The sequence below is a fragment of the Macrobrachium rosenbergii genome, chromosome 4, assembly GCF_040412425.1.
Source record: "Macrobrachium rosenbergii isolate ZJJX-2024 chromosome 4, ASM4041242v1, whole genome shotgun sequence".
Lineage (NCBI taxonomy): Eukaryota > Metazoa > Arthropoda > Malacostraca > Decapoda > Palaemonidae > Macrobrachium > Macrobrachium rosenbergii.
This window is the reverse complement of record NC_089744.1, coordinates 2,009,262-2,026,332: the sequence shown is the minus strand read 5'-3', so window position 1 is coordinate 2,026,332 and position 17,071 is coordinate 2,009,262. Positions and strand designations below refer to the sequence as shown.

Sequence of the window (17,071 nt, the reverse complement as noted above, 5' to 3'; positions counted from 1 at the left end):
AACTGGAATGTGGCTAGAATTGCTGGTAGATGGACTGGACTGGGAAGGTCAGGATAAGCCATACTTTTCCTCATAAAATCTTATACTGTACCAGTTAATTGTTTCCCATTCAAGTATATAACTAGCACTACGTGGGTTAGTGGGCAGGGATATAGCAGAACTGCTTGGTGCTGATGTGGTTGTTAATAACAATTGCATTCCTTAGAGACATTAACCTCTATAATGAAATTTAATACTGACCTCTTGGTACGTTGCCAAGTGTAGTATATACACTTTTTCAGTTGTGTATATAAGCATGTTTATGGATATTTTTAAAATTTTTTTACTTTTTTTACACTAAAGGTTACATACATACCCCAAATGCAAAGTTAAAATTTTTTTATGGAGAATATTAGTTTTTGGCACATGCTAATTTTTACCATAGTTTTAAAATAATTTTTAAAAATTTTATCCAATTCATAAGTTCATTACCATGACTATTCATCTCAAATCAAATTCATTATAGCACTGAATAATCCCTCGGATTCCAGTGCTTGGCTTCAAGCCTAAATTTCATATTCCATTCCATTCCATTCCATCTGACACTTCTTTAACTGCCTTCTTCTAGATTGTCCACTCTAATACACAGTTCAGGGTATTTAGCTCAGGGTCACCCCCATGCACAGTTCAGGGCATTTAGCTCAGGGTCACCCCCATGCAATGGGCGTGGGGAGATGTTAGACATGTCCCTGAAAAAGCTAAGTCAGTAACCAGTTCATTTCGTGTCCACTACTCACAGCTCTGTCATTACTGTCCCTATCTTACCACAACCTCCAAAATTTCTGCAGACAGGCCCCGCTGACAAGAATTGTTTGTTTGTGGGCAACAGGTGATTTATCTTTTCCTTACTTCTTGAGCTGCACACTTGGCTGAAGACTGGTATCATTTCATCTGCTGAAGGTGACTTGTATATTGGATGGAATGTTTGTGTGAAAGGGTTATATTGGATGGTGTATTTGTGAAAGGGTAACAGAATATTGTGTCTTTTGGGGGGAATGAGCAGTATATAACATCCTGAGCTACTTTTGTCTGCTTAAAGAAAATGTGTGACTGCTTCTGGCAGGTGTAGACAGCAAATGGAGGCTGAGGTACCAAGGTTGGTCATCACACCCCACTTTATATTATTTGTGAACCTCGGTTAACTCTGACCTACTCAGGAATCAGATGTAGGTCGAGGAGGCCTGATGAAGTCACCAGGGGGGACAGAAACCCTTTGTGGCCACATTGCTTCCTTATGACAATGCTGACCAAGTAGACAATCATCTAAACACTATATGAATAAACTATGCCTTGCCCAGGTTATACCATCTTTCTGTTATTGGTAGCCACAGCCAAATATTTTGTCTCCTCTAGCAAAAGAGAGCAGCTGGTGCTTAGAATCCACTTTTCCAATTGATTGTTAGTTTAGGCAGATGGGTGCATAACTGGCAATAAAGTAAATAAAGCTGAAGGCCTCCTAGTAATACCATCTGTCATACAGAACACAAGACAAACCTGCACTGTGCAACCCAGGGTGTCTGCACTGAGCAACCCTAGATTCAGCATAACTTCTGGAGTCGCATCTTGCAGGTTAAGAATGCTTGGGCCAGTTATAGCCTCTTCAGATTCCCATCTCCCTTCTTTAGTTTCACATTGGCAAGGATGTCCTTGACTTCTATGGTGAGCAGGAGTTTGTAGGTCTTGCTGCTGGTGTCAGATGAGGAATCTTAAACTATAGTCTTAGCTCTTCAGCAGTTGCTTCTCTTTCCAGGCAATGAGGTTGCTGAAGGTTGAAGGCGTCATAAACCTAGTCCATGGCCACCAAAAAAGGACACCATGTCTTTCAGCAACCAGGCTGCCTTATTGGGAAACTCAAGCAGGCAAAAATGTTATGAAAGGCAAAATAGGGCCTTCTGCTTGGTCTCGTACTACAGAAGGGCTGTGAGAGACAATGGTATGTGACAACTGAAGCTGGGAAGCATAACATCTCTCTGACCTAATGACCTAAAATGAATTGTGATATGTGTAGGAATGGTGACTGGAAGAGCAATACAGCTGACAGTTCAACAGTAGCAGGAGCAGTAGCAAAAGACAACTGGCCTCAACCACAAGAGAAGAGGAATGCTAGGAAAACAGGTACCTTGACCAAAACAACAGCAAGCAGGGAGATAAGAATGTTGATCTTGACTAATACAGCCTATGTACTAGGAGCAGTCAACACAGGAGGAACTGCAGAAAGCAGCAGTGTATTATAGAGGTAGATGGTAACCCAGGAGCAGACAGCATAGCTGGCCTCACAGGCTTACTTGAAGTCATGGACACAATTGAAAAATTCCAGTACTGCATGCACTGAAGAGGCAGGGTGCAATGAAGCTCCTATATGAAAGGCCATTGTTGCAAAAGTAGTTTATGTGGCTGACAGTGGGCATAGCATAAGCAGGAGCACAGAAAGTACTATCAGTGCAGCAGGCAAAGGCCATTGTTGCAAAAGTAGTTTAGCAGAAATGTGGCTGAACACAGTGGGCAAATAGCATAAGCCAGGAGAGTGTCTACATGGAGAGTGCGGCCTATTGGCAGAGATATAAGCTAACTTTAGCAGTAGGTAAGTATCCAAATAATAAATTTTATTATGAAGAATTATAAAAATGTGCATTTTGTTATTTGTGAGAACCTTACTGTTCTCATGTTTTTGTGTGGGTGTCAATGACTTAGAAATTGCATTATGTTAAATGGAAGCTTGTATACTGGTGAAAGCAGAGGTGTGACATTAACATTAAAGTTGCAGTATGTATGGTAAAATCCAGTACTGGATGGTAAAGATCTGCAAGGCACTTATGTGTGAACAGTGAATTATTGTACTCGAATTGATAGGCTGTGTATTTTTTACCCTGGTTACTCCTCCGAATGTTTAATTAGGTTATGAAGGTGCAAATTTTTTTGCAAGAACTCTTTATTTTATACAGGATGTACAGTCAGCCCTTTACCTATCAAAGTGTGGTTACACAACCCATTATGTACCAAAATTTCCACAGATTCAAATTCCTAATTTTAAATGACACATTACACCGTATTAGGTATTTGTTATGTATACATAACCTTTGCACATGCTCTAATTCAAATACATGAATGGAGAAATTACAAATTTCTGTCTCACTGGAGTTTCAGTTACTTTAGTGAATATAACTAAGCAGCCTGGCATACTTACATAACTGATTTTATATAAAGTACTATTTAAATAAGGATATATCAAAACTCCAGTTTCACATAATGTTTATATAATAGCATATTCGTTGGTGGTACATTTACAGCATGCGTAAGGATACATCTTTGTGCCATTTTCCAGTTTCAAGTTATGATTTTATAACAGCTTGTTGTAGGGTAGTAATATTCACAGATGATCATATGCTTTTATTGTTCATTATTTTTTGCAACTTTGGCACACAGCAATTTCATATTTTACTTTTAACATACATAGATTTACATAGATTTGTAAAAATTATTTTCAAGTGCATGCATCCAAATTTGTGCAAGTTGAAGGCAGAATGCACTACAGTACTTTACAGTATATGAAATGACAGAAATATTTGTACTACTTTGTGTATTATATATTTAATTGTGTTTTAGTTTTATGCATTATATTTTATTCTTGTATTTTTTATTTTCTGTTTATAGCAGTTCAACACTTAATATTTTTACCGTTAGTAACAGAAAATCTGTTTAATAATAGAACTGAGTGACTACTTAGTGTTCAGTAATATAGTTAATTGGTAATTCTGATTCAGTAACGTTGTTCAGTATTGGAGTATGTACGTTGTATTTAGCAGTATTTAAAAGCTGATAATGAATGCTGCTATTTATAAATGTTTACTTTTGTTTGTCTTATAAGAATTTATGAATGCCCAACATTTTAGAATTATTACTTGGATTTAAGGGCCTGCATCTTTTAATGGCGTTTGGTTAAAATACAAGTTGAAATACTTGTTCTCAAACAGGGTACAGACCATTGTTTTACAATTGTTACAAAGATAGCCAACTTATGAAAAATTAAAGAATTGTCTTTTTTCTTGCAGAAGGTGAGACATACCTTTCAGATGTGTTATACAAACTTTTCAGCACCCTGTAGTAGTTTAAGCTTATGGCCTCTTACCATCATCTGTATTGGGTTTTCTGTCAATTCGGCTGTTCACTCTTTCTTTCACCCATTTTTTTTTTTATACACCTACCATCCTTCACCAATGCCATTATTGACCAAAGGCAAGAAACATTAGGGTTGAGCATAGCTTCCCTCCATATTCTGACTGTACCTGCAGCTTCACACTATTTGCTCATGTTTAGTCTGTTCTAGATGCAAAAGTCTATGAGGAATCTGCTAGATGTTTCAGACTGAGATATATCTCAGTTCTTCTTCCCTGGTTTGGTTAGCAACTTTCTTCTTTAGTTTTTGCACCTCTACTGCTACTTTACACTCCAGTTCTCACTTTACAGCTGCGCACGAGGTCTCTCCTCTGGCTGTTTTTTTCTTAAGTGACTTCTAGTTATGCTCTCACCTTGCCTTATCTGAGTTCTTTTCTTGATTTTAGCAGATTTACATGTTTTCTTGCCAGGAATGTCTTCAAGTTGTTTCTTGTTGCCAGTATTGCTTTAAATTCAGACGCCTGCCTTGTAGCGGGCTGAACCATAAGGTCTGGAAAGGGAAAACAAAATGTCACCACTTATTCGGGGACTTTTGTGGAAGTTCAAATTTCATTCACTCCTGAGGCAAGGCAGTAAATTCCAGGCTATGGGATTTTGTCCAAAATTATCAGCCATCATCTGATTTTGATATCAGATTATAGCCAAACTTCTTTAGGCTATACAGTGGGTCCCCGGTAGATCGCAGATCAGCAATCACGCCTTCAGTTAATTGTGGGTTTTGCTGTGGAAATTATCTCCAAATGTGTCACAGAAAATTCACTAATTCGCGAATTTTTTCGTAGAGCAGTGTTCACTAATTACTGTATTTTCATTTTATTTTCATGACTAAATAAATTTTTTATGGTAAAAAAATTATTTACTAATTTTCAAATATTAATGATTTACTAATTTTCAAATGTTAGTATTAATGTAAACAGCAAAATATCAATAAAATAAATGCATGCTAAATTAAAATCCTGCAAAATCTCAAAATAGCTTACCAGTGTACATAACACCTTAGTTCAACCTCTCTCATTGTGAGGAAATCAGGTAAAAATTTTGATGACCAGTAGCCTGAGTTGTTATTGGATAGGATTTCCCATTTTTGTTCCTTGCTAGAGTAACATGCACTCATAAATGTACTCATGTAAAAATAAAGGTTGAAGACAAAATTTTTAAGCAGTCAGGATAGGGGTAAACATATACAGCATTATAAGTTATAAGTTTTAGGTCCAATATGTCCCAAAGTGTATCCCTATCACTAGTCACAGTTGGGATGAAGCTCTGTTCCTCCAACAAGTTCACTACTGAAAGTTGCCAGCTCGACTTTCATCTACGCGACCAAATGTTATTTGAAAAGTATTTCAAAATCAAGACATCTGTTAACCCATTCAGAAACACCAAGAGCAAAACATTGAGGTGGCACACTCAGAACAAAACTTACCACTACTGCATGGAAACCATTGACCTCTGCTTGGCTCGTAAAGGTAGTAAAAGTAGTGAGACATATGAATTACAATAAAATATAACATCAAACAAGTTTTTCTTGAGAGAACATGTTACATATTAGTTATCTACTAATTGCAGTAGTTGCATTGTTATTGTTATCCTGAACTGTATGTTTTACTTTTACAGTATTTATAATAATGTTGAAAGTATCTGATACAGAACTACAGTATAAAAAATTTATGGTGTGTGAGATTAGTTAATTAATTACTGTGATTGTTCTGGCATCAGCTACTAAGGTCACTGATGCCATTTGTGTGTGAGAAAAAAGAACGTACAAGTAGTTTACGATATGTTTTGGATGGACTAAGGATTTCATAAATTTTGGGATCCCTTACCAAATGAATGAAAACATTGGATTTGAAGTTACAATAAGGTAAGAGAGAGATACGACCACAAGCACATGCTGTATAGCAAAACTAGGTGGCCCTGATATAACGTGATGAACATGAAAATAGGCTTATGAACAACAAACAACACAAATGAAGTATTGAGGTAACAAGAGTAACTAACTCTAAAAATTAGAAATTAAGAGGGACTGAGAGTTATTTGGAGATGAAAAGGAAGTGAATGCATAAAAAAATCACTCTTGGTACATGAATAGCATGGCAGTATCTGGCAACAATTTATGTTAGTGATGGCTCTCCTATAACTTTATAAACCAAATCAGGAAGCTGATTTGAGGATCTTGAGTTCGACTGTGAGAATGTGCATCCTGGATGTTCAATAATGAATACCTGAAAAAAGTAACAGGTTAATAATACATCTCTTACAAAATACAGGTACTTTAATTAAATGCAGAACAGATGTGAAAAATGTATCCTTTTAAAATTGCAGGAAACCAGCTGGTTTTGGTAACAAGTAACAAATGTCACCATATGTGGTCTCTTAAATCAAGTTAATACTACACAGATAATAGCCTTGCAATGAAATATTTAATTTTCAGGAAGAAAATTTTGTCAGTTTTGTCAGAGGTAACAATCAAACTTTATTTGCTTGCTAGTGCTTTGGTAGGAAAAAACCAGAATTAAATACAAAACTGGAAAAAGTGCAGAATGGTAAGAAAAGCCAACTTAATCTTTTTATGCAATAGAGACCAAACTAGTCACAAGTAACTATATGCAACAGCTCTAATGTCAGCTAGCATGAATAGCACCTAATGCAAGAATTGTTTCTTTACCCAATCAATGTCAAACATTATCATCTTAAACATTTTTGCATCAGCTTTTATGGGAGCAGACAAAATGACTTAACCCCTACTCTTCTCTGTCCTGTGACCTTTCTGCCTGAACTCCTATTGGGTCTAGGTCTTCATCTGTGTTCTTTATGCATGATTTCCTGGTGTTCATTCTGCTACCATATCCACAGCTTTTCTAATTAACTGGTCCTCATCTTTTCTCATCACATGTCCAAATCATCTCAATCTAAGAGATCTTGGTCTCTTTTCTAGCCCCTGATACCACATCTTTCCATTTTCTAGCCCCTGATACCACATCTTTCCACCAACTCCTCATTTGTAATACAATCTTTTCAGTATACTGTACTCCAGTCATGAGTCTTAAACTTTCTATGGTTACACCTTTTCAATAGCCTCCATTTTCTTTGTCGTTGCCAAAGTTTCTACAGCACAAAGTAGTACAATCCTTATGTGCCCACTGTAAGTCTCAGCTATCTCTACTCATATTAAACACTAAGCCTAATGTACCTACACCAGAGAACCCGCAAATAAAAAAAAAATGCATCAAGAAAACATTAGAGCTAGTGCCAGCCTTCAGAGAAGACGGGTTTGTTCTCAAAACCTCAAGGGTAATTACAAATAAATCCTGAAAACAAGAACCAGACATTCAGGAAAGCGAACCAGATAAAAAATACACTTACTTGTTCATGCGTAAAACCCAGTTAATGAACACTACGAGGCAAACGAGTGAAATGGATTAAATAAACAGAAGAATTAAGTAATAAGAAGAATAGTCTGCAGGCAATCTTGCAGTAACTAAAAATCAGCCTAGGAAGTCTCCTCAGCTGTTAAAAGTGCTGCAAACGCACAAAATGAGACTGTTACCTGCTTTGGACCAATGTATCCAGTAGGTGCATGGGTGGTACTACTACTGATTTTCTTCTGTCTGTTGACTAAGACTGCAGTACCTGAGACATCCAAAGGCCCATGAATAGCCTGTATATGACTAACAGATTTGTGACAGAACAAATACTTTGTTGTAGCATGAATATACAATGCTTGGTCAACTCTCAGGTGTTCATACAGATTTTGAGACAGAGGTGCAGGATTAAAAGAGTCCCATCCAGAATGAACTGTTCTGAGATCTCATTCAGATTGTTAATGTCATTTTTGTGCATTTACTCGTCTTTATATGTGACATTTGAATGCTGAAAATTTGATCTGATTGTATACTGCCTACTCCAAATAGCTTTCATGTGTTCCTTTTGTGGCTAGGCAAAGGTATGAGTGGCTTGTAACAAGTGGACTAATGCCAGTGAGCACAGTTCTGTGGTAAGTATTTGCTGGTTTTACTGAAGTAAGTGCCTATTTCTGCTTAGTGGCACTTGGGAAACTTACCTCTTGTATTTTATAGCCTCATATGCTGATATAAACTTCTAAAAGTTCAAGTAAAAATATTTTTCATTCAGTGTTAGAATGCTGCTAATATCCATGGAATTCATAGGTGCAGACAGCTGGCTTCCTTTGTCCCTAATTTTAATTTTTTTTTTCCAATGGCATGGAACAGAGTTCCAATAATGTGATTAGTAAAGATGACCATTCAGCTATTCTGTCCTTAGGAACGTAGGATTTTAGTGTGTACAGTAATGACAGTACTGCAGCTTTTACTCTTGAGTAGTTTAAATATGGAAGATGTGGAATCCATGAATATAACTATGAGCTAAAATGTTTTGTGCATCTCGGGCATTGAATGTAGTTTCAGGTATTCTGTAGGTGAACAATATTGCAACTGTTGTTTCCTTACCCCACACTGGATAATTACTTCATAGCATGGTTTCTCATATCTTGTACTCAAGAGGTTTACTAGTTAATACTGTACTAATAACGAGCAATACATACTGTAATTTAACAAGCATGCATTAGTAAGTAAAATGGTGTATAGTCATGGCAATTGATTATTGTACAATATTGGTTTTTGTTTTACAAGGTCATTGCACAGTCACAGTAATAAGCAGTTTTCATAGATGAAGTTAATAGTTTTAGAATTTTGTAACAGACTGGTTTTGAACTTTATCCTACAGCATCAGCTCTAAAGCCTCTTATCATTTTTCAGTTTTGCCACCCCTCTTTCTTGTATACCAAGCTCAGTTGATTTTCATGTGCTGATGAGGTTAGCTTATGAGTATGCAAATTGTTATGAGAATGCCTTAGGTTGCCTTGTATGTCCTTGTTCTTCAGTATATGGCAGTGTCTATTCAATTTCGTTTTGTATTAACACAAGACGTTATTGCAAGATCATAGAAATTTAAGTTGTTGTTGTTGATGTCAACGTGTTTCTGACCCCGCATATATGGGTAGGTTTTCTTACAACTCTACGTTAACAGGGATTTTCAACTGATTGTAATTTCAACATTTTATGTAGCTTTGAGTCACTATTTTTATCTGTACAACTGGATAACAAAATTGGAATATATTGCACTTACAGTGAGGATAAAAAAAAAAAATTTTTTAACAGAAAACCAGTCCTTTTCCATGATTATTTCTGTATAAATTTAAATTACTGTAATTCTGATGACAATAATACTAATAGTTTACAAACAGAATGTACAGTACTAAGATATGATAAATTATTCTATAAAAATTTGCAAAAAATTTAAGTGGCTCTAGAGTTCATATCCTAAAGTTTACCTGTTCAGAGACATCCCAAACATTCTGTAATTTAAGTACAGTACTGGTAAGTGGTTAATTTTAGCATTTTTATTACTGTTCATTAATATTAAGTTGGTCCTAACTGGTACAGGTAAATAGATTAGCTTTATGGAAGCCTGAGAACTTTCTGTGATCTAGCAAACTCTGTAGTATTGCAGTACTATGACTGTGTAGTATGACAAGATTAGACTTGTTTTAAGAAATTAATAAAACACCCTGAGAATTTTACTCTTTCTTTTTCAGACATAGACCTATGAAGTTTCTTCCCCTACTGCTCGTGAACTTTTCGATATGGTTGTGGGATCCTTCTGTATTATTCTTTCATAGAATGTGTAGAAAACTTCAGGAGGAACTGTTTAAGGTGCAATTTTATTCATATGGTATTAAAAAAAGATGTAAGTTGAGGCATTCCTATAAGTACAGTATATCTCTCTGTCTCAGTATAATTTTAAGACAACATGCATTTGGAATGTGTAAAGGGGTAATGCTTTTAGCATGCCTTGCATGGCATGTCTTGCAGCACCTAGCTGCATTGTCTTTTTCTAATTATTTTGAATCCATTTCCTTTGGTTATCCCTACCTAGCTGTCAAATTTAACTTTACTTTGCTTCAGTTTTCACCTTTCATGTGAGAACAAATACCATGGATGATCTCTATGGAATAGAGTTTGGAAGTGGGGCTCAGTGGTACAGTATATTATACAGTACATGTTGAAAACTTATGAAATATAATATTTCACTAAATTAAATGTTTTATATGTATATTCTGAACTTCCAAACATCACTTTTATTTGTGACCATGTTCACATATTCATAGATGATAATTTTTTAATGGTGTAATTATAGTTATGCACAAGTACTGTACTCTAGAAGCACACTGAAACTGGATGTTGAAGTACCATTAGGTAAATGGAAAATGGTATTAAAGTAGGTGTAGAAATTCTTAGTTTTTGATCATTAAATATGTAAGAACCTTCTAAAGATTGAACAAATCTTGTGCTAAGGCACCAAGTGATTCTTGAAAAGTGTCCATTTTTATTTTTGTACATACATTATTTTGGAAAAAGGTTTTGTAAAGACTTCTGGACAACTTAAAGGCAAATCAGTTGAATGGTTGTCAAAATTCATAGCCCAAAGACTTCAAAGTTTTGGGCCTTTTTTTTTTTTTTGTCTTATACAGATATATCAAAGTATTCACTGGAAGCTGAACTTAGATTGGGCATCATTATATGTAAGTTTTTAATGACAATAATTTTGTGAAATTGTCATATACAGTATCATTATATTCCTACACTCATGTTAAATATGTGCTTAATGTCTCTTGATTCATGTTGGTAGACCTGTCAGACAAATTGTCTTCTCATTAATAGGGATACATGTTGAAGTATAGTTTGATGCAATAAGGCAAAGTTAATTGAAGTAAAGCTGATTTGAGGTTTTCTCATGTATACTGGTAAAATTTCACACATTGAAAGTTAGGCTTTTTAAATGCCCCAGAACTCACTGCTTTAGTAGTCAGTGTGATCTGTTGCAACATCTACTTGAATGAGATAGGCCACTCGTCAAAGGCTTATGCAGCCAAAGAAGGTCAGTGTTGCCATTAGTGCTTGCTTTAAAGTGGTTCTTGTTTCTTTAATAAAAAACAAACTGGACTAGATATAATAAAATTTAATAATACACACTGTATTATGTTTATATTTAGCAACTCATCAGGTCTGGGGTCACTATTTTTGTTATCGTGAGGGAAACAGCATTATCATCTTCAAACGTGCAATATTTGGAATACAAATAGTCAAATTTCCCTAGAGTATAGAACTTTTTGTACTTTATGGCATTCAGAAATATTTCATTACTTTTAATTCATCCAAAAGAATAGGATCTACTGCAGGATGCTGCTGTTAAACATAGATTTCTGTGATTTGATGTATTACATATACCTCTCAAATGGTTGAATTATTTTTTCTATTCATGTAGCCTAGGTCAAGTTCTACAAGGTAATGCTCACATTCATGTGTATAATAGTATGTAATGTATGGAAATGTATGGTTTACTTTAGGGCATATTTAGCAAAATTGCTTGTTTGCCCTAAGTAGAAATATGTGGGTACATGATAGCTTAGTTGCTATCATGGTTAATAGTAATTTTAATGTTATCAGCATAATGTGGTAATTTTTATATGTGAAGTAGTTTCTGTATGCTATTTAACTGTTGTGCTGAGAATTCATCTTTGTTCATTTAATATGAGTTTTATGCTTGAATGGTGATATACCAAAGTTTTGAGTGCTTTATTAAGTATTATATTGTGACCATGGTCTATATTTTGTATTTGTAAATCTACTTTATAGGTTCATAACATTCCTTGCAATGAGCCATTCATGGAAATTATAATGAAACTTTATATTTCAAAAATGTCATAAACAGTAAAATTTGATGGCCTTGAAAATTGTACTTCAGTCTTCTCTTCAATTAAGGGATTTTGACAAAGGAAAAATCTATTTCTGGAGAGGGGACCGTGTCAGCCAGTGAAAAAGTCCATTCAGCACTTATTTCTAGGTAATCCGTTGCTAGATACCAGAGAAAGCTAAATGAAATGCTGGAGTTACTACCCCCAGAGCGAGCTCCATTAGATGGAGTCGTGTATGGAAAAGGGTGAACTAAAAAACACGGAACCTCATCCTATAGAGATCCCCAAGTCAAAAGTCCCACAGAGAGGTGCCGTTTCCCATCACTAATAATCCCCAGACTCTTAGCCCTCGTTGTGGATGGGGTGGGGGCACTTTGGAGAATAACTACCTGGCTAAAGCTTTCTTGTCTCCTTCCAACTCTACAGTATATTTTCTTCTAAGGCTTTCTGAACTAACCTTTTCCTGTTTAACAATGCACGGCACTGAAAATTATTTTGATCACTCCTACCACAGTGAAGAAGGTGAGTTTAGATGGCAGATACTTTATTCTTACCCTTAAAATTCAAGTATTGTGGCTGACATGGTCAAGCAAGGTGAAAGCTTTATGTGAAGTAATCATGATTATGCTGGGTCTAATACTGCTGTACTGTCAGTTGAACAGCAACGTCATGACGGACAGGAAATTACCTCAATAAGATTTTAAAAACTGTCTTATAATGACTAATCTATATCCCTTACTTGTTGACAACCAATGCATGAAATCAGGTTCATCTTATGTCCCCATATCCAAGATTCAACAACAAACAAATTAATAGCTTTGGCATCATATGATGGGGGAAAAGACTCGGACTGCATCCATTTTCACTTGCTTTTTGGGAATGATAAATGGTCAAGGTTTGTGTACCTCACTTAAGCTTGAAAAATGACAAATTTTTTAATCAATTTGTATTTTTCATAGCCAACAAACCTGCGGCCTTAACTTATGGATAAATCTTCTGGTGCCAGCTGGAAACCTGTAAAAATAGCAAACAAGGAATTGGTGGCAACGAGGCAGACCAATAGGCCTAGGTGTCAACTGTCAAGTTCCTTCGCGTTTGCATTGAAGAAATGTTAAAACCTATATTATGCTGTCACAAAACTGCAGAAAGTAACAGTACTGTAATTGATGACAAAACCATTAAAGTTACTAGACAACACCATAAACAGTGTAGAAGGGAATAAAAATACATTGCTTAAAGTGGCAAAAAATTAATTTTAGTAAGCAAAATCTGTCCACAAAAATCAATGTCTGGGGAAAATTAGGAACTCCAGTACTGTGAAATCAATAGGTGTGGTCCTACTGGTGAAAAATGTAACAATCATTCAAAATATACACTGCAGACTGCAACTATGGTCCTCCAAAATGTGTCAGAGGTGGCAAAAAACACTGCGTTAGATCCAAGACTACCTTTTTCACATGCAACTGAGATCATGATTTTGCAGGATAGAATATGTATGACCATGAAAGAAGCAAAATTAAAACTGACTGAAAGTAATAGGTTTGAGTGATCCATCCAAAAAATCTATTTGCAAAAAAAGAAAAATTTTGAAAGGGGAAGAGATAAACATAAGTGCAGAGAGAGAAACAAAAACCTAGCCTAAAATAAACAGTGATAATATCTAAATCTTAAATCCAAGACTGAAGAACAATATCTTATAGTCTCAACCAAACCAATTGGCGAAGAAAACAAAATAGTGAATCGCATAACTCTAATCTTCAACCTGAACTAAAACAGCTCTATTAACCTTGGCCAAATTAGTCAGCAATGAAAACATAGGTATGAAAAAAATAAGTGCAAACAGCAATAAAATCTGTATGTTGCAACTCTTTGAAGTAATTAAGATGTAGAACTGATATAAAACAGTGAAGAGGTATTTAGAATCCACTGCAACTCTCAAAAGAGATACAGTATAATGTTTGATCAGGCATCAACAGAACATCACTATCAGATTGCATATGTTCAATACACTCTAAACCAAAATATTTAAGTTGCAAATTGAAACCATTAAATAGCTGATAACTGTTTTGCCAAATATTGGAGTAAAAAATACTGGGTAATCTACAATTAGTATAAGCTTGGCAGTGTAATCGCTTACTTAAATTGGCATACTCACAGACACGTACAGGATTAAATTATATATACGTATTAATGTTTTTCTTAAATTGTATGAATAGAATTCTTTTGGGGAGATATAGAGCTAGTAACTACTCTTATAAGGACAGTGGACAAACGCATCACTTACAAATTTCCAACTGTTTCACAGAATAATAGTTTCTGGGTAAATTTCAAGTATAATATGGTTTTATTGCTTTATTTCATACTATAGTCCAATAATGCTCATTGCTCTGTGAATTCTACATTTTTTTCCATACAATTACCTAGAAATATGGCCATGTCAACCCAGGGTTTTTGGGTATTGTAAGTTTTTGTTCCCACAGGGTTGCCTAGGAATAAGGCCAGGATAACCTAGGGTTTTGGGGTGACCTAAGCATACGTTTATTCCCTTGTACTTTGCTGTTGTCTGATCCTTCCTTGGATCCATTATCACCTGAGAGGGAGGTTACTATATTTATTAAGAACAAACTCACCCAACCAGCAATAAAGGAAGTTAGGAATATTAACTCATGGTTTGGTAAAACTTTTTACTGATGATAATGAAAATGATGAGATTGTTGTAATGTACATGAACTTTCATCTTAATGCATTATGTGTTTGAGAATTTACATTCTCTTATTTTATGAATTATCACTTATTAATCAAGTACAGATGAATAACTTCACATTTAATTATTACCTCTGTGTCTTGATGACCAAGCATCAATATAAAATATTTTTCTTAACCCTGTTCATTTACTTTGTATTTATTTTTCAATCTGTCTAATATTGTAAATAGGTTTATGTATGAAGAATTAGATTTATGATTTAGATAAGTTTTTTACTTCAGAGGATGAGAGGTTTTAAAATTTCTATGGAAGAGGAATAAAACTTTTATAATATAAACACTGGCAGTTTTAATTTTTACACTGGTCCTTATCAGTGATAATTTTCAAACCCTGTACTACAGAATGCCACTGTAGCCAGCATGTTGCGTTTGCCTGTATTACTAAAGAGCTTTTGCAGAGTCTTTTTGTTCAGTGGTCTCCATCTAAATTCCCTTTTCAGCATTGATTTTGCACACACTCCAACTCTGCTGTGAAATTGTAAGCTCTTGTTTCTTCTTTTTCTCCCATTAAGGTGGATGCTTCATTGATGAAGTGGCATAAATTTGAATATTGTTTGTATCATCATACACAAAATTACAATATGACTGGGATGGATGGCAAACAACTGTGGTCTTCAGTAATCAAAGGGCATATGATGCTACAGCCTGTTTTGAAGATCTTATCTGCAAAAGTTTTTATATAAAACAACTTTCTTCATCAAAATTTGATTATGGTAATATTTCCACAAAATTTAACTTGGTGATATTATATTAATAAAAAACTTCTGACACTTTGCAATACAGTATTCACAAGAGCTTCTTCACTGATCGCAGATTCAAAATACTGTGCATATAATGTCTACTTATTACATGCAAACTGGAAAATGATGTCCCTTAGGGTATTGGTCTTCGTTGCATGCTATACTGATAAGAAATATTAATGACATTGCAAAAAAATACCTGCCATAGTTGGCCAGCCAAGTGAGAGCTAAGATTGTAAAGGCATCTTCTTTACTCATTAATTACAATCACATATCGCATCTATAAACGCAGCAAGAATCTCGTGTATATATTTATATGTAAAATTTCCTAGCCTTGTTTTATCATTGTATGTACATTGTCTCTTGTTATTTGATTGACTTAACAAACACAAACTGCTCTCACTCAGCGTGGGGGTCACGGTGACCGGGGGTCGGGCACCTCGTTTCCGCCCGCACGCTGCTATGTATACCTTTGCCCAGGTAATAAATCAATCAGTACCCAGTTCTGTCTTCTTTGACCTCACAACTGGTGACCCGAGGAGCAACGGTAAACACAGCGGTTTTGGCTTCGCCATTAACGGACTCACTGCAGCCACTTTACCATCAAAGAGCCTTTAACAGAACCATACAGGGAAAAGTCTAGACCTCTGAAAGCTCCTTCCTCGAAGAACACCCACGTCACTAACAGTTACGGCGTACCTTCTTCAAGTACGTTCTGGCATTCTCGAACGGTTGGCCCTGCCATTTATGATTCATGTCGACTGTATTCAGAAGTCATTAACGGAACCATACGGCGTATAGTTCTGACTTCTGACGAGCCCCAAACACCATTAACGGGACTAAATACGGCGCTTATTTCGCGTTTTGGCGTGAGGCAAAATGTCTGACACTGAGGTAGAAAGTCGTTCCGAGGAGACACTGATCCTCTGCATCCCCCTCTCGTCTTTGAAGGTAGTAATAAGCCAGGCGGTGAAACTGCCACCATTCTCACAACAAAATACCACATCCTGGTTCCTGCAGGCAGACATGCATTTCCAGGTAGCTAAAACCACGGACGAGGAAACCAAACTGGACATCACCATGACAACGCTGCCGGAGGAGGTCTTCAACAGAATCACCCCATGGTTGGACTCGCAGCTGGGCAAATTGAAGTATGAAGACCTACAAAAGAAACTCATTGACACATACTCCATGCCCATCCCAGAGAGAGCCCAACGTGCCCTTGACCTAATGAACCAGCCCCTGGGGAATGCATTACTGAGGGACGCCTGGGACGAACTACAAGGTCTCCTGATGTTGCCAGGCTTTGACTCAGACAAACGGAGGAAGGAGATCAGCTTATCGCGGGAAATTTTCCTGCGGCACCTTCCACAGGAGGTGAGGGCACAAATCATGGAAGCAGATGAGCTTGCGATGGACGAATTGGTGAGCGTCGCACACAAACTCCACAACTCCACCAAGGCATCCAGGCACGCCGCAACACCTACAGCCTGGTAGCAGAAAAAGCCGAAGAGGGGGACACGAACATGGTATACAGGAAGAAGGTGCCGCCGCAGCAGCAGAAGATGAGGACAAATCCAGC

General features: G+C 36.3%; 1 protein-coding gene across 3 annotated transcripts in view; it reads left to right on the top strand.

Annotated features, from left to right (window-relative positions):
* The window catches only part of LOC136829447 (uncharacterized), a 65,061-nt gene extending 50,034 nt beyond the window's left edge, over positions 1-15,027 (top strand). Inside the window, exons 17-19 of one of the 3 annotated variants that reach the window (XM_067088119.1) lie at positions 8,150-8,206; positions 9,827-13,224; positions 13,401-15,027. In XM_067088119.1, the coding sequence (XP_066944220.1) occupies positions 8,150-8,161 (12 nt within the window). In that variant the 3' untranslated portion in view covers positions 8,162-8,206; positions 9,827-13,224; positions 13,401-15,027. Of the gene's footprint in view, positions 1-8,149; positions 8,207-9,826 lie in introns of all 3 variants that reach the window. The other 2 variants (XM_067088129.1, XM_067088111.1) reach the window with 2 other exon arrangements.
* The last annotated feature ends 2,044 nt before the right edge of the window (positions 15,028-17,071 follow it).